Here is a 27,311-nt window from a genome sequence, read left to right as displayed (position 1 = left end):
CCAACAGACCCCAGTGTGTGATGCTCCCCTCCCTGTGTCAATGTGTTCTCATTGTTCACCACCCGCCTATGAGTGAGAACATGCAGTGTTTGTTTTTCTGTTCTTGTGGCAGTTTGCTGAGAATGATGGTTTCCAGGTTCATCCATGTCCCTACAAAGGACACAAACTCATTGTTTTTTATGGCTGCGTAGTATTCCCTGGTGTATATGTGCCACATTTTCCTTGTCCAGTTTGTCATCGATGGGCATTATGGTTGGTTCCAGGTCTTTGCCATTGTATACAGTGCTGCAATGAACATATGTATGCATGTGTCTTTATAATAGAATGACTTATAATCCTTTGGATATATACGCAGTAATGGGATTGCTGGGTCAAATGGAATTTCTATTTCTAGGTCCTCGAGGAATCGCCACACTGTCTTCCACAATGGTTGAACTAATTTACACTCCCACCAACAGTGTAAAAGTGTTTCTATTTCTCCACATCCTCTCCAGCATATGTTGTCTCCAGATTTTTTAATGATCGCCGTTCTAACTGGTGTGAGATGGTATATCAATGTAGTTTTGATTTGCATTTCTCTAATGATCAGTGATGATGAGCATTTTTTCATATGTTAGTTGGCCTCATATATGTCTTCTTTTGAAAAGTGTCTGTTCATATTCTTCACCCACTTTTGAATGGGTTTGTTTGTTTTTTTCTTGTAAATCTGTTTTAGTTCTCTGTAGATTCTGGATATTAGCCCTTTGTCAGATGGGTAGATTGAAAATATTTTTTTCCATTCTGTTGGTTGCCAGTTCACTCTAATGATTATTTCTTTTGCTGTGCAGAAGGTCTGGAGTTTAATTAGATCCCATTTGTCTATTTTGGCTTTTGTTGCCAATGCTTTTGGTGCTTTAGTCATGAAGTCCTTGCCTATGCCTATGTCCTGAATGGTTTTGCCTAGGTTTTCTTCTAGGGTTTTTATAGTGTTAGGTCTTATGTTTGGATCTTTAATCCATCTGGAGTTAATTTTAGTGTAAGGTGTCAGGAAGGCGTCCAGTTTCAGCTTTCTGCACATGGCTAGCCAGTTTTCCCAACACCATTTATTAAACAGGGAATCCTTTTCCCATTGCTTGTTTTTATCATGTGTGTCAAAGATCAGGTGGTTGTAGATGTGTGGCATTGCCTCTGAGGCCTCTGTTCTGTTCCAGTGGTCTATATCTCTGTTTTGGTACCAGTACCATGCTGTTTTGATTACTGTAGCCTTGTAATATAGTTTGAAGTCAGGTAGTGTGATGCCTCCAGCTTTGTTCTTTTTGCGTAGGATTGTCTTGGCTCTGCGGGCTCTCTTTTGGTTTCATATGAAGTTTAAGGTGGTTTTTTCCAGTTCTGTGAAGAGGGTCATAGGTAGCTTGATGGGGATAGCATTGAATTTATAAATTACTTTGGGCAGTATGGCCATTTTCACAATATTGATTCTTCCTAACCGTGAGCATGGAATGTTTTTCCATCTGTTTGTGTCCTCTCTTATTTCCTTGAGCAGTGGTTTGTAGTTCTCCTTGAAGAGATCCTTTATCCTTTATATCCTTTGTTAGTTGTATTCCTAGGTATTTTATTCTCTTTGTAGCAATTGTGAATGGCAGTTCATTCTTGATTTGGCTCTCTTTAAGTCTGTTGTTGGTATATAGGAATGCTTGTGATTTCTGCACATTGATTTTGTATCCTGAGACTTTGCTGAAGTTGCTTATCAGTTTCAGGGCTGAGATGATGGAGTCTTCTAAATATACAGTCATGTCGTCTGCAAATAGAGACAATTTGACTTCCTCTTTTCCTAATTGAATGCCCTTTATTTCTGTTTCTTGCCTGATTGTTCTGGCTAGAACTTCCAATGCTGTATTGAATAGGAGTGGTGAGAGAGGGCATCCTTGTCTAGCGCCAGATTTCAAAGGGAATGCTTCCAGTTTTTGTCCTTTCAGTATGATATTGGCTGTTGGTTTGTCATAAATAGCTTTTATTATTTTGAGATACGTTCCATCAATACCTAGTTTATTGAGGGTTTTTAGCATAAAGAGCTGTTGAATTTTGTTAAAGGCCTTTTCTGCATCTATTGAGATAATCATGTGGTTTTTGTTTTTGGTTCTGTTTATATGATGGATTGCATTTATAGACTTGCATATGTTGAACCAGCCTTGCATCCCAAGGATGAAGCCTACTTGATCGTGATGGATAAGCTTTTTGATGTACTGTTGCAATCAGTTTGCCAGTATTTTAGTGAAGATTTTTACATCTATGTTCATCATGGATATTGGCCTGAAGCTTTCTTTTCTTGTTGAGTCTCTGCCAGGTTTTGGTATCAGGACGTTGTTGGTCTCATAAAATGATTTGGGAAGGATTCCCTCTTTTTGGATTGTCTGGAATAGTTTCAGAAGGAATGGTACCAGCTCCTCTTTGTATGTCTGGTAGAATTCGGCTGTGAACCCATCTGGTCCTGGGCTTTTTTTGGTCAGTAGGCTATGATTTGCTGCCTCAACTTCAGCCCTTGTTATTGGTCTATTCAAGGTTTTGACTTCCTCCTGGTTTAGGCATGGGAGGGTGCAAGTGTCCAGGAATTTATCCATTTCTTCCAGGTTTACTGTTTTATGTGCATAGAGTTGTTTGTAGTAATCTCTGATGGTAGTTTTTATTTCTGTGGAATCTGTGGTGATATCCCCTTTATCATTTTTTATTGCATCTTTTTGATTCTTCTCTCTTTTCTTTTTTTTTTTGAGACGGAGTTTCGCTCTTGTTACCCAGGCTGGAGTGCAATGGCGTGATCTCGGCTCACCGCAACCTCCGCCTCCTGGGTTCAGACAATTCTCCTGCCTCAGCCTCCTGAGTAGCTGGGATTACAGGCATGCGCCACCATGCCCAGCTAATGTTTTGTATTAGTAGAGACGGGGTTTCACCATGTTGACCAGGATGGTCTCGATCTCTTGACCTCGTGATCCACCCGCCTCGGCCTCCCAAAGTGCTGGGATTACAGGCGTGAGCCACCGCGCCCGGCCTCTCTTTTCTTTTTTATTAATCTGTCTAGCAGTCTGTCTATTTTGTTTATCTTTTCAAAAACCAGCTCCTGGATTTATTGATTTTTTGAAAGGTTTTTTGTGTCTCTATCTCCTTCAGTTCTGCTCTGATTTTAGTTATTTTTTGTCTTCTGCTAGGTTTTGAGTTTTTTTGTTCTTGCTCCTCTAGCTCTTTCAATTTTGATGCTAGGGTGTAGATTTTAGATCTTTCCTTGCTTCTCATGTGGGCATTGATTGGTATAAATTTTCCTCTAGACACTGCTTTAAATGTGTCCCAGAGATTCTGGTATGTTGTGTCTTCGTTCTCATTGGTTTCAAAGAACATCTTTATTTCTGCCTTCATTTCATCATTTATCTAGTCAACGTTCAAGAGCCAGTTGTTTCGTGTCCATGAAGTTGTGTGGTTCTGAGTTAGTTTGTTAATCCTGAGTTCTAATTTGATTACACTGTAGTTTGAGAGACTGTTTGTTTTGATTTCCATTCTTTTGCATTTGCTGAGGAGTGATTTATTTCCAATTATGTGGTCAGTTTTAGAGTAGGTGCCACGTGGTGCTGAGAAGAATGTATATTCTGTGGATTTGGGGTAGAGAGTCAGTAGATGTCTATTAGATTTGCTTGGTCCAGATATGAGTTCAAGTCCTGGATATCCTTGTTAATTTTCTGTCTTGTTGATCTGTCTAATATTGACAGTGAAGTGTTAAGTCATCCTTTTTGGGCTAGTTTCTTCCCATCTTTGTGGATTTTTCTATCTGTGGTCTTTGTAGTTGACTTTTGGATGGGGTCTCTGAGTGGACGTCCTTTTTGATGATGATGAAGTCATTTCTTTCTGTTTTTTAGTTTTCCTTCTAACAGTTGGGCCCCTCTGCTGTAGGACTGCTGGAGGTCCACTCCAGACCCTGCTTGCCTGGGGATCAACTGTGGCGGCTTCAGAACAGTAATGGTTGCTGCCAGTTTCTTCTTCTGTTATCTTTGTCCCAGAAGGATACCTGCCAGATATCAGCCTGAGCTCTCTTTTATGAGGTGTCTCTCTGGATATATGGGGGTCAGGGAGCTGCTTGAGGAGACAGTCTGTCCCTTATAGGAGCTCAAGTGCTGAGCTGTGAGCTCCATTATTCTGTACAGAGCTGCTGGACAGGTACATTTAAGTCTGCTGCAGCGGAACTCACAGCTGCCTTTTTTCCCCAGGTGTTCTGTCCTAGGAAGGTGGGGATTTATTTATAAGTTCCTGATGTGCTGCTGCCATTTTTCAGAGATGCCCTACCCAGCAAGGAGGTAGCCTAGTCACAGTCTGTCAGCAGAGGTGTTGCTGAGTTGCTGTGGGCTTTGCCTAGCTGCTATGTGAACTTCCTTGCGGTTTTGTTTATAGAGGTATAGTTAGAACTGCCTCTGTAATGGTTGTCTGCCTCAGTAATGGTGGACTTCCTCGTTAATGGCAGATTACTTCAGTAATGGTGGACTGCCTCTGTAATGGCGGACTGCCTCGGTAATGGTGAAATGCCTCAGTAATGGTGGAATGCCTTGGTAATGGTGGACTGCCTCGGTAATGGTGGACTGCCTCGGTAGTGGTGGACTGCCTCAGTAATGGCTGCCCTTCCCCCGACAGAGCTGTACCATCCTGGGTCCAGCTGTGCTTGCTATGAAACTCTCAATCCAGAGCATTTCAGATTGCTGATCTTTGTCAGGGTGGGACGCGCCGAGCCAGATCACCTGGCTCTCTGTTTCAGCCCCTTTTTTTTTCAGTCGAATGGGCGACTCTGTCTCCCAGGTGTTCCAGGTGCCAGTTGAAGCGTCTGCCCAGATTTGTATGAGTTTTTGTGTGGAGACCCGCTGCGCTGGTGCTGGAGACTCATGGTGCTTTTCTGCCTGGGAATCTCCTGGTCTGTGGGCAGTAAAAACTGGTTTGGAAATGTGGTGATCACTCACCCTCTGTGTTCTTGCTGGGAACTGCATTCCAGAGCCATTCCTATTCGGCCATCTTGGATCTATTTCCTCTTTTTGTATTCCTTTTTGTTTTCCCCAGAGTTCTTAATTGCTTTGATATTCCTTTTGCTTTATTTTCTGTGTATTTAGCAAAATGTATCATCAGAATGCCAAACATCTATCACATCAATATTACTTTTAGAAATTGTCAAGCATATTGGATAATCTACCAATCCTCCCTCCTGCCCTTTTCCCTAGAGACCTCCTCCTGCTGCAGTATAGACTGATTTTTTTTCTAGTGTTTGATGATTTCATAATAATAAGGCTTTGATGAGGATGTTTGGTGAGGATGACACTCAATGGGCTCTTTCCGAATCTTAGGGAATTCTCTATACATTATAAGGAATTTTACATAAGCAAATTTTGAAAGTGTGTTTTTGGTATCTAATGTCATAGCAGGACTTCCTTCATTTTCTGCTTGACTAGGTTTGCATAGTAGCATGAAGAGAATGTTCCTGATTATGGATAAAGTACTATATCTAGATGCTTGAAATGCCTAGTGACTAAAAGTAGAATTTGCTAATATATAATTCAAATCCTATTTCTTGACATGTATATTAACCTTAGGGTCAGTCACCTAAATTTTGAATTCCAAATAATTACTAAGAGTATATTCCCAGACAATTTCTTATACTCCTAGTGACACTTGCTACTGTAAAAACTAGTTTTAATATAGATAAATATAATTAAAAAAATTTAAAACATGGCACAAAAATAGTTTTACATACTAGTATTTTTTAGTTGCATTAGAAGCTTTACATAACAGTGGAGAATTAACTATAGTAGTACCAATAATAACTTTTTATTTCAGCACTTTACATATATAGAATATTTAGTTATTTTTTACTGTGTACTTTCAGAGTAGGCCAATAGCGTTATTTTACTTTGCTGAAGTAGAAATTAAAGTCATTGAAATTCATGATTAAGTTTTCTTATGGGAACTTCTTGTTCTCAGATAATTCATCTCCCTATAAAGGAGGATTAGTCTTTTCCTAGATAATCCACATGTAAACCATGGAAGACACTGATTTTTTTGGGAAGTTTACATATTTTTTCAGTGTGTTTCGCTATATTTTAATATTATTCCTTTTCAAGATTGTTGTAACTCAGATGTTGTGCTATTCAGCTGAAGTCTTGTAGAATGTGGCTCTCTACTTTTATTTGATTTATTTTTATTTATTTCCTGAGAATATTGCTGGAAGAAAAAACTGCTTTTAAATAGTTAAGGTCTTGGTTGAAACACTCAGCCCTGGTAAGCTTTACAAGCAGAGATTAAATATGTATGATCAAATCATTCTCCCCAAATGCACCACAGCCTCTGGAATGCCCCTGGCCTCTGCCTAGACCTTGAAGCAATGACACATCTCAGGGTGCACCACCCTTCACCCTTCCTCTTCTGTCTTCAGTAGTATTGTCCACTGAGAGTTGTGGACAGACATGGGAATGCTGAATCCCCAAGGGTAGAAGTAGTTTGCCTTGTATGCCTATTTTTTTTTTTTCAGTTAAGGAATTGGGTGGTGGTGTAGTTCATGCTGGGGGTGGGTGGAGTCAGAGAAACCCCAGCCAAAGATTTTGGCAGGATTATGACATTTCTCTTACAATTTTGGATACTTTACAATGAATTATTTTTCTATTTGTATGTGTTGTGTAAGGAGCTACTTGCATTTATATTGTATTACTGGATGCTTACCAAAAATAAATGTGTTTACTCAGTCAACTGATTATGTAAACTTTTCATTTTGTGTCATCAGTTAGAGTCCACATCACGTCTCTCTGAAGAACAGTTAAAATGTCTTCTGGATGAATGCATAGTTAAACAAAAATCCATTGTTAAACTTTCTTCAGAAAGAGAAAATGAAGACATTGAAGACGTAGCACCTGTGTTTCCCCAGCTTTCCAGATCCATCATCTCTACATTACTAAATGAATCAGAAACAAAGGTCCAGAAAACTGAGGGAGAAGATGCAAATTTGCTTGAGAGTGCAGAATGTGAAGGTTCTAAAGGCTACTATCTCACTAAAGCCTTGACTGGACATCACATATCAGAAGCTCTCATCATTGAAGCAGAGAATATGAAATGCCTTCAGTTTTCTGAGGATGACATTCTTAATGACACCAAAGACTATTTTATGTCAAAGACTCTTGGCATTGGGAGACTGAAAAGGCCCTCTTTCTTGGATGACCCACTGTATGGTGTCAGTGTAAGCTTTTCATTAGAAGACCAACATCTGAAACTCAGTCCTTCAGAGAAAACAGAAACAGGTGAGGCTTGGCGAACAAGTGTTTTGGTAAATAATTCTTGAAAGCACCTCAATATAAAGGTATCATGGTTTAAATTAGAGTAGGATAAGAAGGCATATTTGTAAGTCACAGATAGCGTCAATAAGAGCATGCAGACATAAAATATATTTATCAATGTTCTTATGAAATCAAGGTTGAGGTTAGTACTCATTAAATACGTTATTCTTGATGGTAATTAATTGTCATCCAGAAAATAATGTTGGTTTTACAGGAAAAGAGAAATTAGTTTGAATGGAGAGGAATAATTTGAATAGATTTGCTTAGTATTTCAACTTCATACTTTAGTATTTTCAAACGTTAGTGATGAAAATTTGTTCTAAGGAATGAATTTAATGTGTAAAACACCATAACTCATTGTGGTTATATTAGTTTCTATGTGCAGACTTCCTCTCCCAACCTATTCCTATGTTCAGGTATTTCATCATGATCTAGTGTTGCATCTTGCAATGGTACAATGGTACAGGATACAACTACAACTAGTTTTTGACACAAACAAACATTCAATTATTTATGTTAGAAATCTGTGTCACAACTGGTGAATCTATTTGAATAGATTCAATTTTTACCTCTTACGTTGATTACTCTAAAATAGATTGGCTATTAAATTTCTATCTAGTAATCTATTTCTTATTAAATCTATAATCCATTAACTCTGAACTGAGTCAGATTTCTGTCTTGACTTCCATTTCCTCAATCACACAGGCTCAAAATTTGAGTTATCATTGAATCATCCCTCTTTCTTGCTTCCCACTTCCAGTGTTCAGGTGTTGTTTGTTCTATTCCTACGGGGTCTCTCCTGCTCATCCCTTCCTTTCTCTTCCTACAACTTCAGTGGGACCAGTGTCATGACCCTTCTTTCAGACCTCCCTGCCTTAAGTCTCTCTTCTCCTCCTGCCATTGTTGACAGCCACTAAACTAATTTCCTTAAAGCACAGCTTTGATAACCACACTTCCCAGCTCAGAAACCTTCTGTGGCTCTCCACTGCCTATTGATCAAAGTCAGAATTCTTTACTTTGCTATTCAATGTCTCCGTGGCCTTACCTGAAGTTCTTTTCCTAATCAATCTCTAATTAGTCACCTAAATGTTATTCAGTGTATAGCTAATCTGGTCTAAGGATTTCCAGTGATTTCCTAGCCTCTGCTGTTGTTCAGGCCGTCTTCTTCCGAGAAATATTCAGGTACCCCTTCAATAGTAGTGATTCCAACCTTATCACCTCTGATTGTAGCCTTCCCTGGTGCCCTCTGTTAAAAGTTTTCTTTCTTCTGTGAATGTCCAAGCACTTTGGTTTTCTGTAGGATCACATACACACCTTCTCTTCCTTAAAACTGTGTAACATTTTTTTGTTGTTGTTGAGACGGAGTTTCGCTCTTGTTACCCAGGCTGGAGTGCAATGGCGCGATCTCGGCTCACCGGCAATTCTCCTGCCTCAGCCTCCTGAGTAGCTGGGATTACAGGCACGCGCCACCCTGCCCAGCTAATTTTTTTTTGTATTTTTAGTAGAGACGAGGTTTCACCATGTTGACCAGGATGGTCTCGATCTCTTGACCTCGTGATCCACACGCCTTGGCCTCCCAAAGTGCTGGGATTACAGGCGTGAGCCACCGCGCCCAGCTCAAAACTGTGTAACATTTTTAAAGACAGAGATTCTATCTTGCAACTCATTGCTACATTTTCCATGATGTCTTAAGTGCTATCTTAAGCCAAGTGCCTGTTTAATAAATATTTTAAATGTATAACCAGTTTTAGAATAAAATACTGAAAATAGGCATCACATTCTTGACATTTCCAATGAAAGTAGGTAATGATGCTTAAGAATTATGTAAATCACACATTCTATATAAAGATTTGGATTTTTTGTTTCTTACGTGAAATTTCACAAGCTGTGATTTCTTACATTAATATTTTAAAAATTGGCATCATAATTGTGTACATTGTGGGTAGAGTGTGATGATTTGATGTATGTATACAATGTGAGATTAGTAAATCAAGCTAATTTACATAGCTATCACCTCACCATTTTTTTGTGGTAAGGTGATTTACATATCTGTTACCTCACTTTTTTTTTATGGTAAGACACTTGAAACTTATTCTTGTAGTTATTTTGAAACATACAATATGTGATTAATGACTGTAGGTTCCCTGCTGTGCAATTCATCTCAAAATTTATTCTTCCTAACTGTTAAGCAATGCTGAATGTATTATAGAATATAGTGTTTGCTGAGAAAAAAAGATGGCAAGGAAAACCTAGCTGCCCCTCCCTCCAAGTAGAAAACTACTTGGGGTACTCTAAAGTGTCAGGACAATATATAAATATCATACACCAGTTAAAACAGTTCTTTAAGCACGGGATATCTGGCCCTGCCCCTGTGGCTCCCTCGTGGAGAATACTTTTTAGTTGTCTGTGATCAGTGGTAAGCAGGCACCAGCTGCCTACCTGATATATTTTTGTGTTATGAGAAAATGCCAAACATCTGTTTGTTAATAATCATCACCTGTTCAGAGAGAATAAATGAGTGGGTCAGAGTCTGCTTGAGGCACTCAGACCAAATGCTGTCAGCTCCTGAGGCTCTCAGCTGGGAAAGCTGTTGGCCCCCAGATAGTCCTGCTTCGCTGTTCTATCTGGGTGTCTGCTTCTCAGTTCCTTCAGCGCCACCTGGATGGGGGTCTCTACGGCCGAGCTGGTTCTCTTTTTTTTTTTGTAAGGCTAAATATTATTCCATATTGTGTATATACCACATTTTCTTTATCCATGCATCCATTCCTGGACACTTAGGTTGATTCCATATCTTGGCTATTGTGAGTAATGCTGCAGTGAATATGGAAGTACAGATAAATGCAGATATGTCTGACATATTGATTTCAATTCCTTTGGACATGTACCCAGCAGTGGGATTACTAGATCATATGATAGTTCTACTTTTAGTTTGTTTGAGGAACCTCCAACAGTTTTCTATCATGGCTGTACTAATTACATTTCTGCCATCAGTTCCAGGGTTCCTTTTTTCCACAGCCTTGCCAAAAGTTATCTTTCATCTTGTTTTGTTTTTGTTTTTGAGACGAAATCTTTTCCTGTCACCCAGGCTGGAGTGCAGTGTGCAATGGCATGACTTTGGCTCACTGTAACCTCCACCTCTCAGGTTCAACTGATTCTCCTACTTCAGCCTCCTAAGTAGCTGGGATTACAGGCACATGCCATCACGTCTGGCTAATTTTTGTATTTTTAGTAGAGACAGGATCTCACCATGATAGACAAGCTGGTCTCGAACTCCTGATCTCAAATGATCCACCTGCCTCTGCCTCCCAAAGTGCTGGGATTACAGGCATGAGCCACCATGCCTGGCCTTTTTCATCTTTTGATAATAGCTGTTCTAACAGGTATGAGGTAGCATTTCATTTTGGTTTTAATTTACATTTTCTTAATGATTAGTGATGCCAACTATTTTTTCATGAACCTGTTGGCCATTTTTATGTCTTGTTTTGGAAAATGTTGGTTCAGGTATTTTGCTTATTTTTATTTTTATTTTTTCCTGGCTATTGAGTTGTTTGAGTTCCTTATGTATTTTGAATATTTACCCCTTATCAGATGTGCTGTTTGAAAATATTTTCTCTCACTTCATAGATTGTCTCTTTGTTCATTGTTGTTGTGCAGATGCTTTTTGGCTTGATATAATCCCATTTGTCTTTTTTTGCCTGTGCATTCAAGGTCATATTAAAAAAAAATCATTGCTCAGACCAGTGTCACCAATAAAACATCAATATGTTTTATTCTAGTAGTTTTACAGTTTTGGGTCTTGTATTTGTCTCTTTAATCCATTTTGAGTTGATTTTTATACATGGAGTGAGATAAGGATCAAATTTTATTATTCAGTTTTCCCAACACCTTTCCCCATTGTGTGTTCTTGGCATCTTTGTCAAAAATCAATTTACCATAAATGCATGAGTTTATTTCTGGGCTTTCTGTCCTGTTCTGTTGGTGAAGTATCTGGTTTTTATGCCAGTATCATGTTGTTGCAATTACAATCGTGTTATACTTTGAAATCAGCAGGTGTGATACCTCCAGCTTTGTTCTTTTTGCTCAAGATTGCTTTGGCTATTCAGGGTCTATTGTGGTTCTATATAGATTTAAGGGTTTTTTTTTCCATTTCTGTGAAAATGACATTGGAATTTTGATAGGAATTACGTTAAATCTATAGATAACTTTGGGTAGTGTGAACATTTTAATTATTAATTCTTTTAATCCATGAACATGGGACATCTTTTAATTGATTTGCATTTTCTTTTTGTTCTTTCATCAGTGTTGTATAGTTGTCAATTTGTAGTTCTTTCACCTCCTTGGTTAAATTTACTCAAGTATTTTTTTTATTAGAGACAGTTGTTAATGGGATTTTCTTAATTTCCTATTTGGATAGTTTGTTTTTAAATGTATAGAAATGTTCCTGATTTTTGTATGTTGATTTTATATCTTGTAACTTTACTGAATTTTTTTCATCAGTTCTGATATTTTTTGGTGGAGTCTTTCGGGTTTTCTATATATAAGATCATGTCATCAGCAAAGAGAGAGAATTTCACTTCATTTCCCATTAGGATGCTTTTTTATTTGTTTTTCTTGCCTGACTCTGGCCAGGACATTAAGATGTTGAAAAAAATATAATGAGAGTAGGCATCCTTGTGGAAAAGCTTTCCACTTTTCACTGTTGGGTATGATGTTAGTTACAGATTTATCTTATATGACACCTTTATTATGTTGAAGTGCATTACCTCTAAACCTAATGCGTTGAGAATTTTTATCATGAAATGGTGTTGAATTTTGTCAAATGCTTTCTCTGAATGTATTGAGATTATCATAAGGTTTTTATCCTTCATTTTATCATTAATGATATACATTATGGTGTATCCCACTTATTAATTTGCATTTGTTGAACCCTCCTTGCATCCCAGGGATAAATCCCACTTGATCATGTGAATGATTCTTTTAATTGCTTTTGAATTGGGTTTGCTAGTATTTTGTGGAGGATTTTCACATCCATATTTATCAGTGATAATGGCCTGTAATTTTTTTTTTCTTGTAGTATTCTTGTCTGGCTTTGGTATCAAGGTAATTCTGGCCTTGTACAATGAGTTCGGAAGTCTTTCTCCCGCTTCAGTATTTTGGAAGAATTTGAGAAGCACTGGTATTAGTTCTTCTTTAAATGTTTGGTAGAATTCAGCAGTCAAGCCATCTGGCCCTGGGCCTTTTTTTTTGATAGGAGGCTTTTTATTACTGAGTCAATCTCCTGGCTCATGAGAGGTCTCATAAGGTTTCTTTATGATCTGGTCTTGGTAGGATGTATGTGTCTAGGAATCTGTTCACTTCTAGGTTATCCAATCTACTGGCATATAATTTTACACAGTAGTTTCTAATTACCCTTTGTATTTCTTTGGTGTCAGTTGTAACATCTCCTCTTTCATTTCATTTTTGTTTTGTTTTAAATAAGCAGAAGTTTTTAACTTTAAGACTTTAAAAAGTATTTGTTATTGCTTTATAATAGTACAACACATGTAAATTTGTTGAAGGATATTTGAAACATACAGAAAAGTGTAGAAGATAAAATCATTGTCCAGACCTATTCATTGTTAATATTAACATTCATCTTTTTTCTAGTTGTATATTTTAAATTCTCTCTTTATTCTTCTTATGGTATATTCTGCTATTTGTTTCTTTATATTTTGAGCATTCTCTGTTCTTAAATATTCTTTTAAATCATTCATTATAATGGCTATAGTGTATCCTATTGGTGTATGATAATTTAAACATTTCTTTATTTTTGGTCATTTATGTTCAGACTCTTTGTATAAGCTAAAACTATCATGAGACACAAGTGTGGCCATAATCATTATCTTCCCATTACATGATGAGACGATGAGTTCAGAGGATTTTATTTATTTGAGTTTTCTTTCTTTCTTTTCCTAGTTAGTCTAGCTAGGGGTTTGTCAATTTTGTTTATCTTTTCAAAAACCCAACTTTTAGTTTTATTCATTTTTTTCTATTGTTTCTAGTTTCTATTTCATTTATTTTGGCTCTAATATTTATTATTTTGTTTCTTCTGCTAACTTTGGCCTTAGTTGGTTCTTTTTCTAGGTTTTTGAGTTTTATGAGATTATTTGAGACTTTTTTCTTTTTTATAATAGGCATTTATTGTTATATATTTTCCACTTAGAACTGCTTTTGTCAGCATCTCATTATTTTTGATATGTTGTGTTTCCATTTTTGTTTGTCTCAAAATATAGTTTGATTTCCTTTTTCTCCTCTCTGACCTATTGTTTGTCTAGGAGCATGTTGTTTGATTTCCACATTTTTGTGAATTTTCCAAGATTTCTTGTTATTGATTTCTAGTTTTATGCCATTCTGATCAGAAAAGATACTTGATAGGATTAAAATCCTCTTAAATCTGTTAAGACTTGTTTTGTGGCCTATCCTGCAGAATGTCCCATGTGTGCTTGAGAAGAATGTGTATTTTCTTGCTGTAGGATGTGATGTTTTGATTAGGACTATGAGGTCCATTTGATTTAAAGTGTAATTCAAGTCCAATGTTTTCTTATTGATTTTCTGTCTAGATGATCTGTTTATCATTGAAAGTGGAGTACTGAGTTCCCTTACTGTTATACTATTGCAGTTTATCTCTCAGATCATGTAATGATTGCTTTATATATTTATGTGTTCTAGCATTGAGTGTGTATATGTTTACAATTAAGTCCTCTTAATGAAATGTCCCCTTTATTGTTATATAATGACCTTCTTTTTTTTTTCTCTTTGACAAACTTTATTAAATTTTGCATCAGTACAAGGTATCTCTTGTTGCATACTAGAATCCAGGACTCAGGGGAGTGGTAAAGTGGCAATGGTGAATTTGGGTATCTGGTCTCCCAAAAGTACTTGCCACTCTACCCCTGACTCTGCAATGGCTGCCAGGCAGACCACTTCTCCACTGGAGCCATCCTGCTCCATGGCCAAAGCGAGAGCATTAGCAGTGAATTGCAGACACTCTTCCTTGGTCATGCCTTTCCAGTATGTAGCATCAACATAGCCATAGATGTAGGAGCTCCTGGAGCCTCCAATGGCAAAGGACTGCCTTACCATCATACCCCCCATAGGCACTGAGTACACCTGCCCTCCTTCTTGAGGGTCTCAGCCTGTGATGATGATTCCCGCCATCAGGTCTTCCTGGTATTGGTAACACATCTCCTTAAACAGGCTGGCTGCTATGTGTACCAGTGGAGGCTCATTCAGTTCAATGCTGTGGAAACCAAGCTGGTAAGTGACAGCATCAGCTACTGCCTGGGTATCAGCTGCTGAGCCCGAGCAACAGCAGAAAATGTGGTCGTGAATAGGAGTCAGCTTGTCAGTCACTCAATTGGCAATGTAGGACCCAGTGGTTGTTCTGGAGTCTGCCCCCAGAACCATGCCCCCGTCAAATTGCACTGCTATGATAGTAGTCCCTGTGGAGACTTCTCGGCTTTCCCAGTCTGGAGTGAAGGCCTCTGGCCCCCAGACCGGTGCCGGCTTGACTCTCTGAGCAGCTAGCAAAGTGGCCACCATCTTTCTCTTCCGGTACTCATATAATGACCTTCTTTGTCTCTTTGTGTAGCTTTTGACTTAAAGTCTATTTTGTCTGATGTAGGTATAGCTACCCCTGCTCTCTTTTTTGGTTTCCATTTGTATGGAATAATGTTTCCATCCCTTCAGTTTGTCTATGTATTTCCTTACTAGTAGAGTGAGTCTCTTACAGATAGCATATAGTTGGCCTTTTATTTTATTTTTTTAAACCCGTTCAGCCACTCTCTGTGTTTTGACTGGCGACTTTAATCCATTTACATTCAAGGTAATTACTAATAGGTACGGACTTGTTACTGCCATTTTGTAATTTGTTTCTGGTCGTTTTGTAGATCTGTTGTTTCTTTCTTCCTCTCTTGCTACTTTCCTTTGTGATTTTCTGTGGTGGTATGCTTTGAATCTTTTCCTTTTATATTTTGTGCAACTATTATAGGTTTTTACTTTGTGTTTACCATCAGGTTTACATAAAACATCTTGTGCTGGCTGGACATGGTTGCTTGCACCTGTTGTCCCATCTACTTGCAAGGATGAACTGGGAGGATCAGTTTGGCCCAGGAGTTTGAGTCCTGCCTAGGCAACATAGCAAGACTCCATCTCTTTAAAAAACCAAAACACAAACAAAAATCTTATTATAACAGGCTATTTTAAGCTGATAACAACTTAAATGTTATCACATATAAAATAACTCCCTCCCCCCAACACTTTTTATGATTTAAATGTCAAATTTTACATCTTTTTGTAATTTGGATTCCTTTAACAATTGATTATAGCTGCATTTGTTTTGAGTAGTTTTGTTTTTTAACTCTTGTAATAGAAAATTCCTTTCACATCACCCTTACAGTATTATTTCTGAATAAGTCTGTGTATTACTTATACCATTTAGTGTTTTGTGCTTTTATAAGTTTTATGTATCAATTAGGAGCCTTTTATTTCAGCTTAACTCCCTTTAGCATTTCCTGTACGGCAGGCCTAGTGGTGATAAACTTCTTTAGTTTTTGTTTGTCTGGGAAAGTTTTTATTTCTCCCTTATATCTGAGGGGTAGCTTTGCTGAGTGAAGTGTTCTTGGCTGCCGGTTTTGTTTTCCTTCTGCACTTTGACTATATTATCTCACTCTTTTATGGTTTGCAAGGATTCTGCTGAGAAATCTGCTGATTGCTGTTTTGGAATTCCCTTGAATATGATATGTTTCTGATCTATTACTGCTTTCAGGATTCTTTGTCTTTGTTTATTTTCATTTTATTTTATTTTTTGGGACAGTCTTGCTCTGTTGCCCAGGTTGGAATGCAGTGGTATGATCTTGGCTCATCGCAGCCTCTGTCTCCTGGGTTCAAGCGATTCTCCTGCTTCAGCCTCCTGAGTAGTGGAGACTACAGGCATGGGCCACCATGCCTAGCACATTTTTGTATTTTTAGTAGAGATGGGATTTCACCATACTGGCCAGGCTGGTCTTGAACTGCTGACCTTGTGATCTGCCCACCTTGGCCTCCCAAAGTGCAGGGATTACAGGTGTGAGCCACTGCACCTGACTGTCTTTGTTCTTTAATAGTTTGATTATGATTTGTTTTGGTGCACTTATCTTTGGCTTGAATTTAATTGGGGATCTCTGAGCTTTCTATACCTGGATGTTTTAATATTTACTCAGATTTTGGAAACCTTCAGCCATATTTTCTTAAATATAATTTCTGGGCCTTTTTCTTTATCATATCTTTCTTGGAAATCTATTATAAGAAAGTTAATACTCTTGATGGTATCCCATAATTTATGTAGGCTTTCTTCATTCTTTTTTCATAGATCTCCATTTTTTTCAGGGTCCATTATTGGGGCTTTATTAGTTTCTTTTTGTTGTGTTACATTTCCCTGATTCTTTCTAAACCATGATGTCTACACATTTGAGGAAATGGCCACCTCTTTTGACCTTGAAGGTTTTCTTTCACAGTGGTAGATTTTCACTGGTTAATTTAGCATTTCATGATGGATGGGCCAGCTGGTAGCAACCCCAGACAGGTAGCCCTTGCTGTTGGGTTGCTGTTGGGTGATCCTGCTACCTGTGCTTTGAGGCTGAGTGGAACTTCTGGCTGTGCTCTGTGGTCTGATGAGACAGACCACTAGCTGGACTCCACAGTAAGGTGGAGCTACTGGCTGGGCTCTGTAATAGCCTCTGATTGCACAGGGTTGCATGTTGTTTTCCCTGGCTGGGAAGTACTGCTGTTTTTAATCTGTAGCTGGGTAGGGCTGTGTGCTGGGCTCAGAGACTGGGTAAGGTTTCTGTGGTTGTGCTCAGTCACTCGGGATGAGCCAGGCTATGGTCTAGAGAAATGCTTGAATGCAGGCTTCACTCAGGGAAGCCTTAAGCAAAGCACAGAGGCTTTGTGGGGTCATCACACAGCTGCTGGGGTTGGGTGGGGCCAGGTACTTTTCTCCGCAGATACTCATTCACTCATCTGTACTCGCTTCCCAGCCTGGCAAGCCTTAAGCAGAACATGAAGGCTTGGTAGGGTTATGCTAGTTGGCTACTGGGGTTGGGTGGGGCCAGTTGCTACCCTCCTCAGGTAATCACTGACCTCCCCTTGCTGCCTGGCCTAGGGAAGGCTTAAGGAGAGCACCAGGGCTAGGTGGGGAGGCTGGCTAGGGAATGGAGCCTGGCAGATCAGTTGACTGTACTTACCACAGGACAATGCAGTTGGCTAGTTTCTCTGGTGGAGTGACTCCATTGGCTAGAATGTAGAGCCACTGCCAAGATCCATGTGCTGGTTTCTGTGAGTCTCACTTTTGTTCTTTGTTTCTAACTGATCGTAGGTGATCGAGCCTTGCTGGCACTCCCAGTGTTTCCCAGGAGATAATCGTGAGTGGGCTTCCTGCTCAGGGTCCCGGAATAGTGCCTGTAACTCTCTTTCCCCACTGTAGAAACTGCGGGCCCAGGGGAATCTTGTGTGTGTGGTGCTTTGCTGGCTTGGGGTGTGGCAGGGGTTGGGGGAGTGGTGATGTGGTCAAAGTGAAACCATTCCTGTTTTCCTCTTACCCCTTGAATGAGGCTTTTTTTTTTTTTTTTTTTTCAGTTATGTGGTCCAAGGGGTTGTCTCAACCTTTCAAGTTCAAGGAGTTCAGGAGTATTCATGAAGATATTCTTGTCTGTAGATGATTGTTGGTTGGATTTTTGTGTGGGGGTATGGGAGCTCAGCAACTCCCATTCTGCCATCTTACTGACTGAACTTTTAAGCTATAATGTTTTTATCTAGCAGCAGAGTTCACTTACAAATACAATTTACTTAGATGGGTGTGGTCTGCTTTCTCCACATCAAATATCTTCATTTAATGAATAAACTGAAAACTTTGATCTACTCTGAAATTGCAGTATATTTTCTTTCTTTTTGGATAAAGGGTTTTTATTAGAGAGAAAGTATCTGAATCTCCTCTGACTTCTGTGATCAAACTTACTAAATTGGATGCAGTGATTTCTTGTGTATGAGATCTCATTCCTATGGAGTTGGTATGGTGGTGGTGAGGGGTTTAGAACTGTAATTTGCTAAAATATGACTTTATTTTTTGTGAACGTGAGTCACATTGGTGCATGTGTGTCACTGAGTAGAGCCTGACAAGATGGAGTGAATTGGAACTTAATGCGACTTAACGGAAAGAAGCTATAGAGACATAGAATATGCCTCTGATTATACCAAATAATCTTAATTCACAATTATAACAATGAACCCTGTGAGTATGGAGGACTAAGATGTCATAGATGTGAATTTGTGAACCATGTTTTACTTTCTGTTTATTACATAACAAGCGCTAAGGAATAGGTCCTGTATGATCACTTTGAGCATGTTGTATCTGAAGTTGAAGTTGTTTTACTAACCTCAATATTTGTAATTGTTGAAATAACTTGCTGATCAGTTGTATTCTAAAGTACTGAATTGTACATTTTGTGCTTTCTACAAAAGCGTACATCAAAACTGAATGCTATGTCAGTTTTCTTGGCAAAAAGCCCTTTGAAGACATAGCTGTTGCTGCGTGTTCGGCTGTTTCATTCTGTTCTGCCTCCTTCTCAGGAAATAGATACACAAAAGTGTGATTCAGAGAAGATTTCTATAAGCAAGATAGGAAGGAAATAAGAAAAGCCATTTATTGTTTTCTCTTTGAATAGCACGTATTACTTATATGTAGTTGTCTTTTTCTTGATGTGCCCAGGTCTGTTCTAACTATTTCAATTCTGCTTCTAAAAGGAAGAGTCAAATGGGGCTTCAAAACAAGAGCCAAACTTAGTGACCTTGAAGACCAGTTTAAATTGTGGTGTTGAAAAATAAGGATTTGCTTCTCAGTTGTATTAAAAGTTTTCAATGTGAAATACATTATCAATGTTTGTGCTTTAAGCTTCATGGTAACCATTATTATTTGAATTTTTGAATACAAGATTTAGTAAATTGAGCGTTGTACTCACTAACTACTGGGAATTTAGGAGATTGGTAAATAGTATCCTTCTCTTTCCCACTCTGGTCAGAACCAATGGAGAGAGAGGTGGATTCTGACTAATGGGTATCAAGGTTTGCTTTATTGCTGATGAAATGTAGAGCATTGTTGTGATCCCAGTGGGCAGCCGGACAGGCTTCTAATGCTATGCGCTTAAAATAAACGTACCTACCCAGTTACTGGCAGAGATGGAAAACCTCAGGCATCTGTGGAGACCTGTCCGTGTAAAACCAATAGGATGGAGGAGCAAAGCATGTACCCTTGGGGAGCAGGGTCAAGTGAGAGTTGCGTGCTGGCTCCTGAAGAGGAAGGGACTGAGTTGAGCATGCCATTTAATCCCCCTAACTTAGCTTCCTGTGGACAGTGTGGAGGGTGTGAAGTGAGGCCAGGATGTTTCCACTGCAAGTTCCTCCTTGTGGGAACGTGAGGAGAGTGGGGAGTAAGTGTTCTCAGGTCACACTTAACCTCAGAGACAATTCTGAATGCACTGGCATTTCTGAAGCAAAAAGCGTCTGGTCTGTGAGTTAGTCTAGTATTTAATCAAATTATACTGAGTTGCCTTCTAGGTAATCAAAACAAAAGCCATCTATGACCGTATAGTATTCTCCCTTCCCACTAAGCATTTCAGTTAGTTATCAACAAAAATTCATAAAATAAAGATGAACCTGGTATTAGCAAATAACAAACATAGTAAAATAGGGCATAGGGGACACAAAGTCAGTTGTGCAGTAAAAAAGGGGGACCGAACCATAGCAATATGAGACTCTATATACGATATGAAGAGCTATAAACAAATGAGGATCAAATGAGAACATTCACATAAAATAATTATTTAAGAAAAACAAAGTGGAATTTCTCGTAGGACCTGTTAAATGAACAGTATTCTTGAAAAATTCCGTAAGTTAGCAGGGAGGAAGGGAAAGGGGTTAAAGGATACAAAATTACAGCTATATAGGAAGAGTAAGTTCTAGTGTTCTGTAGCACTACAGGGTGACTATAGTCAACAATAATATACATTTTCAGATAGCTAGAAGAGAGGATTTTGAATGTTCTTAACACAAAGAAATGATAAATGAGGTGATGGATATGCAATTTACCTGATTTGACCACTACACATTGTATGTATTAAAATATCACTATGTACCCCATAGATAAGTACAATTATGTCAGTTAAAAAGTCTATAGTAAATGCAACGAGTCGTATAAGTTTTTTTTTTTTTTTTTAAATATAATACCTCTAAATGAAAACTAGAGTGGCCAACTGTCTTGGATGGCTCAGAAGTGTCCTGATTTTACCATTGAATGTCCCATAACCCAGGAAATCCTCAGTCTCTAGCAAACTAGAATGGTGTCACTCTAGATTGAAACTGTGAACGTAAAACCAAAGAGCAAATTAGTTACTCAAGGGACCAAACTAAGAGAGTACAAGTAAGTAGCAGAATCCCAGGCTAGAACCTAGATTAGCAGAGGGAGGATGGCCCTCCACCCACTAGTGGGATGTGGCCTAGTGATTAGGAATGTGGGTTCTGGGTAGGGAAGACCTGGGCTTGAATCCTTGCTCTGCTGCTGGGTGGACACCTTAAGCAAGTTACTTAATTTCTCTCTCTCACTCTTTCCTGTGCACCTCAGTTTTCTTACCTATGATGTAAGATGACTTAATACCCTGTAGGGTTGTGATGAGGATCAAATGAGGACATTCACATAAAATGATTAGCTCTGTGACTGGACTTGGTTGGCTTACATAGCATTTAACATTGTCAGGAGATTTTTCCATAAAAGCCTGGATTTCTGACATTTCTGACAAATCAGCAAGTCCTGCCACCACCCATGGGAGCTGCGTAGCAGGTGCTCTCTTTAGAAGGCATATGTATTCTCCAAGAGGACAAGGCCCTCACCTAGCCCTCTCTATTTCATGTGCTTGGTCCTTTGGTGACATTGAGTTTCCATTCCATGTTGTAAGTCTCCTCTGCTTGTGGTGCAGTCCAACCACTGGGAGCTTGTTGGAAATGCAGGGCCCCTAAGGGCCCACCCAAATCCTAAGGCACGAGAATTTTCATTTTAATAAGATCCCTGGCGATACTTCCTGACTATAAAGTTTGAGAAGCACTGTTACAAACCACAGAGCATTATTCCTAACCACTGTGAGTATCAAGATCATCTGGGGAGTTTTTTGTTTGTTTGTTTTCTAGCTGTGTCCAAGGACCTATCCAGACTTGCTGCAGTCAGTTCCTGGGATGGAATGTCCATGCTGCTAAATTAATGCTAGTGACAGGATTTCACTGTGAACACTTGAGAACTCTAGGTTTCCGTTTAGGTGAAAGAAAGATAATTATGTTATGTTATTGGGGTCCTCAGATAGAAAAGGTTCTGCTAATAATGACGACTATATAATCTGAATATACTTCAGGTTGAAATTTTGCCCATTGATTGTAACTGCTGAATGAGGCCTGGTTGTAGGTGGATTGACTTTTCATATTATTTGAAGGGGTTTGAAGTGGGTATATGTCCTTACTCATACCACCTGAAGAGTTTCAAGGGAACTAGATTGTTTCAGAAAATTTTCTTTGTTATAGTACAGTCTTACTGATTTGCAGGAGAGCAGTGAGATTCTAGAAATAGTGACCCTTAGCTGTTTTTTTTTTCCTTTAAAAATATTTTGAATTTCTCTTAGGTAAGTCCTTAACTCATCATGGCTTTAATAGTTTTCTGTTTGTCTCAAACAGGATGTGCCTTCCGACCTCATAGTTACTATTTGTTAAATTACTTTTCCAAGGCTTTTCCACGTTGCCTCTTCAGTACTCTCAGTGACTTAACCTCCCTTTGTGTGGTCAAACCAACCCTCCTCCAAAGTTTATTTGGCCAAAATATCAGAGATGTCTTATTAGAAATTTCTAGTGTTAATTCATTTTTAATATAAAACTTTAGTGTATAGTAAGTTTATATTTGATTAATTTACATTTTCAATTTCCTTTCAACTAACTTTCTTGAGGTAGACTTCATATAAATATTTGCTAGTGATCTTTTCTCTGTCATTTCGTTTAGCAGTGTAAAATGAACAAAGGCATGCTTGAGAGTTTTGATATTTAATTGTAATGTACTTATCAATTGTAATGTACTTATCACTTTAACAATTATTGGAAGCTTCTGATTCTGTTGCTTCATTCACATTGGGTAAAGTAAAAGCTTACTGAAGATCTGCTATTGTGACTGTAAACTAGATCTATGGACTAGTGGTGTTGGCATCAGCTGGAAACTTGTTAGAAATGTAGGGTCCCAGGCCCACTGCAGACCTGTTGAATCAGAAGACACTCCAGCAGGTGATTTATGTGCATATTGAAGAATGAGAAGCTCTGGACTAAATGCTTTACTAATTACTTCTACTTTAGGATTATCAAAAGTAGGTGGTGCTGGTGAAAATAATGTACAGAAAGTATCTTCTTTTCCATCTGCTGAATCTCTGCTTTTTTCTTCTTAATTTTTTTTTTAAATGAAGATACTGCTGTATCCACATTGTCTCGGGATCTCTCCAACCGTCCATATTGCCATTCTTTTGGGCAACCTTCCTCTTAGTCACTCAGAGCAAGCATGCCCTGGGGCGCTCCCTTCAGTTCTCTGCTCTTTCCTAGTTAATATTTTATTTGGAGACACATATAGCCAGTATGGAACTATCTGCGCTTTGCGTGCTTTTGATTGTCCAGTCTCTCTACTTGCATCTGCCTTGAGCCGGCCTGGCATTTAAGCTATCCTGAATCTGTTCCTTAGCCACTGCTGCCTCTTACCTCTGGCTACATGTTAGAATCACCTGGTGAGATTTAAAACAGATTAGGACCTTGGTTCCATCTCAAGTGAACTAAATCAACTTCTAGGGGTGGGTTCTGGCAGCAGCAGTTTAAGTCAGTTTCTGAGAACAGAGTCTGGGTGATTCTGTTCATGCTTTAAAACCCCAGGGCTCCGTGATCTTCATTCATCGCCCATCTACCATCCATTCATTCATCGATGTGCCCCACAAGCATTTCATGAGTTTCTACTGTGTATTAGATGCTTTTCTAAATTCTAAGAGTTCTTCAGCCTCAGCACGGTTAGCATTTTGAGCTGGACATTGTAGGGTGTTTAACGGAATCCTGGCTTTTACTCACTTGATGTCAGTAGTGTCCACTGCAGTTATAACAAACAAAAATGTCTCCAGACATGGCAAAAAATGTTCTTTGGGGGTAAAATTTCCCCCAGTTGAGGACCATTGTTCTAGGTCTATTGATGAAAAATTTTATTACTCAATCTGAGTCTATTGATGAAAAATTTTAAGTGCAGATAATTAGAGTAGGGCGGGACAAGTATAGTAGTAAGAGCTTCAGGACAAAGTACATAGACAACACTGCAGAGGGTTGGGAGGTAGCATTTAAGTTGAGCCTCCAAGGATGCGTGGTTATTCACTAGGTGGGCAAAAAGGAGAACACCTCATAGTGAGAGAATAGCACTTAGGAAGGCATGGAATTATGTCCCATCATCTCCTGCCTCATGCATGAGGGATATTGTGATCTACTTTTCATTCATCCCACCTCCCTCTACATCCTGTTTAATGTTTCTTCTCCATGTGTTGACAGTATCACTACATTTATCACTTTGCTCTGAAACTGCAAGTCATCTGCCATTAATTACGAGGTGGATTCTTTTTTAAATACCAGCTTTATTGAGATATAATTTATATACTTGCATTAGTTTCCTATGCTTGTCACAACAAAGTACCACAATAGAAATTTATTCTCTCACAGTTTTGGAGGCCAGAAGTTTGAAATCAAGGTGTCACCAAGGCCACACGCCACCTGGAGGCCCTAGGAGAGAATGCTAGAACGCTTCCATGCTTCTTCCAGCTTCTCCTGGCTATGGGCATTCCTGGCTTTGTGGCCAAATTGCTCCAGGCTCTGCCTCTGTCTTCACATTGCCTCCCTCTATCTGTGTGTGTGTGTTAATCTCTCTCTGTCTTTTTTGTATAACAACCCTTGTTGTTGAATTTAGGGCCCAGCCAGAGAATCCAGGATGATCTTCTTATCTCAAGATGCTTAATTTAATTGCATCTAGAAAGACCCCTTTCACAGGTTCCAGGGATGAGGATGTGACTTTTTGGGAGCCACAGTTCACCAGTTTCCCACAGTTCATCCCATTAAAAGTGTACAATGGTTTGTAGTATATTTACCGAGTTGTACATCCATCACCACTGTCAATTTTATATATTTTTCACCCCCCACAATTCAACATTGTAGGTATTATAATCACTTCCCATTTTTCCGCATCCCCAGCCCTAGGCAATCACTAATCTTTTTGTCTCTGTGAATTTGCCTAGTCTGAACATTTCATATAAATGGAATCATACAATATATGGCCTTTTGTGACTGGCTTCTTATACTTAGCCTAGTGTTTTCAAGATTCATCCGTGTTGTAGCATGTATCCATACTCCATTCTTTTCTATTGTTGAATAAGAGTCAGCTATATGGATATATCACGTTTTGCTTATCCATTCATCATTTGGTGGACATTTGGGTTGTTTCCACTTTTTGGCTATCATATATAATGTCGATATGAACACTTGTGTACAAGTTTTTGTGTGGACATATGCTTTTATTTCTCTTGGGCATATACCTAGAAGTGGAATTGCCGGGTCTATGGTAACCTTCTCAGGAACTGCCAGACTGTTTCAAAAGGTACTGCACCATTTTGCATTCCTATCAGTCGTGCATGAAGATTCCAGTTTCTCCTGTTACTTTGTCTTTTTAAAATTTAGTTCTATTGTCAATTCTGCATTTTCTGACAACCTTCCCACTAAGGGTAGAAATATATATTTCCACTCCATTTCTGTTAATGTCACAATATTTTTTTTGCACTTCAAGAAATGAAAGGCGATCAGCTCTTATCTGTTCTACATATAACAGTTACTTTTGGTCTCACCCTACTTCCCAGGAACTTAGTAGAATGCAAAATATTAACTTCTGTGTGTGTCTCCACATCCATAATATTTCAGCTCCAAAACCTGAAGTGTCCTCCCTGAGCTATAAGCTCAATGAGAGTAGAGAGTAGGCACCCAGATCTTTCTGTGTTTCTTGTAAACTTTGCAGCTTGTGGTGACTGCTCAATAAATATTAAATAAGAATGTGATTATTGCCTCATCTGTTAAAGGATTTAATATTTTGCAGGTTATTTTCTTAATTATGCATACATTTCTGAATCTCTAATAACTTTGGTTGTTGTTTTTATGTGCAGGTGAGCAGGAGACTAAAGATGCAGCAGAAGAATGTAAAGAATCCTAAGCGAGGACTTGCTGAGTGTGCTTTTAAGAAAGTTGGTAATGAAGTTAATTACATTTTTTATTGAATTATTTGAATTCAATGAATGCATTGTGGTGACTATTCTTTAATGATTTTGACATTTGGAGTCTCTCTTTGTGGATTATATTTCCTTGATATTTTTGAGACTTGGGGTGTGATTGTTCAATGGTTTTTGTTCATTAAGATTTCTGGGAACATTGTTTTAAATTTGTTGCTAATCTTACAATATTAGGATTCGTTATAAAAACCAACATTTAACGCATACATGTTATGGTCAAACTAGTTGAAGTGCTGTGATTGTCCTGTATTCGATTTTGTATGTTTCAACTCTACTGTGATTCAGACAGATCGTCGTGGTCACTGGGAATTTTTGCTCTGGCCCTGCGTTTCCTTCTTCTCACCTGTCTCGTGTCTGTGACATTGGTACAGCCTGCCATAAGACAAAATGAGTTGTCTCAACAAAGCAATGTTAGAAGAGCCTTTACTGTCTTATTGGTGATGATACATTTCTTAAGTCAGAGTTCGACTGAATGATTTGATATATTACTTTGTTAATAATAGTTAACAATAGCTTATTATTTTCTTTCAGAATTTGGGCCTTTTAGATTGCATCAAATAAAGATGAGCTACTTTAAAAAAAGTCTGTGGTACCATTTTAAGAGAGATGGTTTGTCTAGTTACAAGTCAGTAACTAGATTCATGACATTTTATGTTGACTTTCTGTAAGATGAGTTGGCATTAGAATTGGAAGTCCAATTTATTTCTGAATCAAAAAATGAGCAGGCTGTTTATTGTGGTGCCTTTAATACAATTTGGAGTGATGTATACTCAACATTATTTTTGCTGGTACATGTTCATCTACCAATAGTGAATAACATTAATGATTGCTTATATGGAATTTCCTTGACTTTTTACAATGAGAAATTCTATAGCTACTGTTTTCATGTGTATTGATAGGCAGTTTCTTTTTACAGATACTTTATTTCAGTTTAGTATTTGTTCATTTAAAATAGCAGTGGTTCATGCTGATGTCAATGTGCTACATATAATTTATCTTGATGCCAAGAGTTTTGCTGTGGGATGGCAGAATAAGTCAAAAGTCGTGATTTTAGATTCTCATAGGAATTACATAAGGTGTACTCTGTGTTTTAGGGTTTGGGTGGGAAGAATCAGAGGGCAAAGGTGATCAGAGGGCAAAAGAAAGAGAGAGAGAGAATGGGAGGGAGGGGAGGGAGGGTAAAGGGAAGGGACGGGGGAGAGAAAAAGAAACACAGTATTTCTAGACTTGCACTGCACAGAGATTATGACTTTATAGTGTGCTTTTGCAAATGATATTTGGGACATAGTGAGCCTTTCTGTTATCTGTGTAAGAGGGAAGAAAATAGAGTGATTTAAAGTAATGAATTTTATCATAAAAGAGGTGAGACAATTCTATAGCGTGTCGACTGATGGTAAGTCTAACAAGGACTGGTAACTAAATCTGTAATGTAATTCAACATAAAGTTTCTGGATTTTTTTTAAAAAGTCACCCTGATTTAGATAGAAAGTGTTCTTATTAAAAATAAGTGTTTTTATTTTGGATTTCCCTTTAGGCCTTAGTGTTTGTCCAGAAT

At 38.5% G+C, this 27,311-nt stretch overlaps 1 protein-coding gene and 1 pseudogene across 6 annotated transcripts in view; one reads left to right on the top strand and one right to left on the bottom strand.

Moving 5' to 3' along the window:
* Nucleotides 1–27,311, top strand: part of FSIP1 (fibrous sheath interacting protein 1) — a 240,153-nt gene that overhangs the window by 171,206 nt on the left and 41,636 nt on the right. For 3 of the 6 annotated variants that reach the window (XM_012462523.2, XM_012462521.2, XM_064374472.1), the window contains 2 exons: nucleotides 6,773–7,283; nucleotides 25,634–26,895. In XM_012462523.2, the coding sequence (XP_012317946.2) occupies nucleotides 6,773–7,283; nucleotides 25,634–25,680 (558 nt within the window). In that variant the 3' untranslated portion in view covers nucleotides 25,681–26,895. Of the gene's footprint in view, nucleotides 1–6,772; nucleotides 7,284–25,019; nucleotides 25,080–25,633; nucleotides 26,896–27,311 lie in introns of those variants that run through there. The other 3 variants (XM_064374471.1, XM_012462524.2, XM_064374473.1) reach the window with 3 other exon arrangements.
* On the bottom strand, nucleotides 14,181–14,900 carry LOC105724156 (proteasome subunit beta type-6-like; annotated as a pseudogene).

This window comes from Aotus nancymaae, unplaced genomic scaffold, assembly GCF_030222135.1.
Source record: "Aotus nancymaae isolate 86718 unplaced genomic scaffold, 86718_ANA_hifiasm-v0.15.2.pri h1tg000011l, whole genome shotgun sequence".
NCBI classification, from domain to species: Eukaryota; Metazoa; Chordata; class Mammalia; order Primates; family Aotidae; genus Aotus; species Aotus nancymaae.
This window is presented reverse-complemented; position numbering and strand designations above follow the sequence as displayed.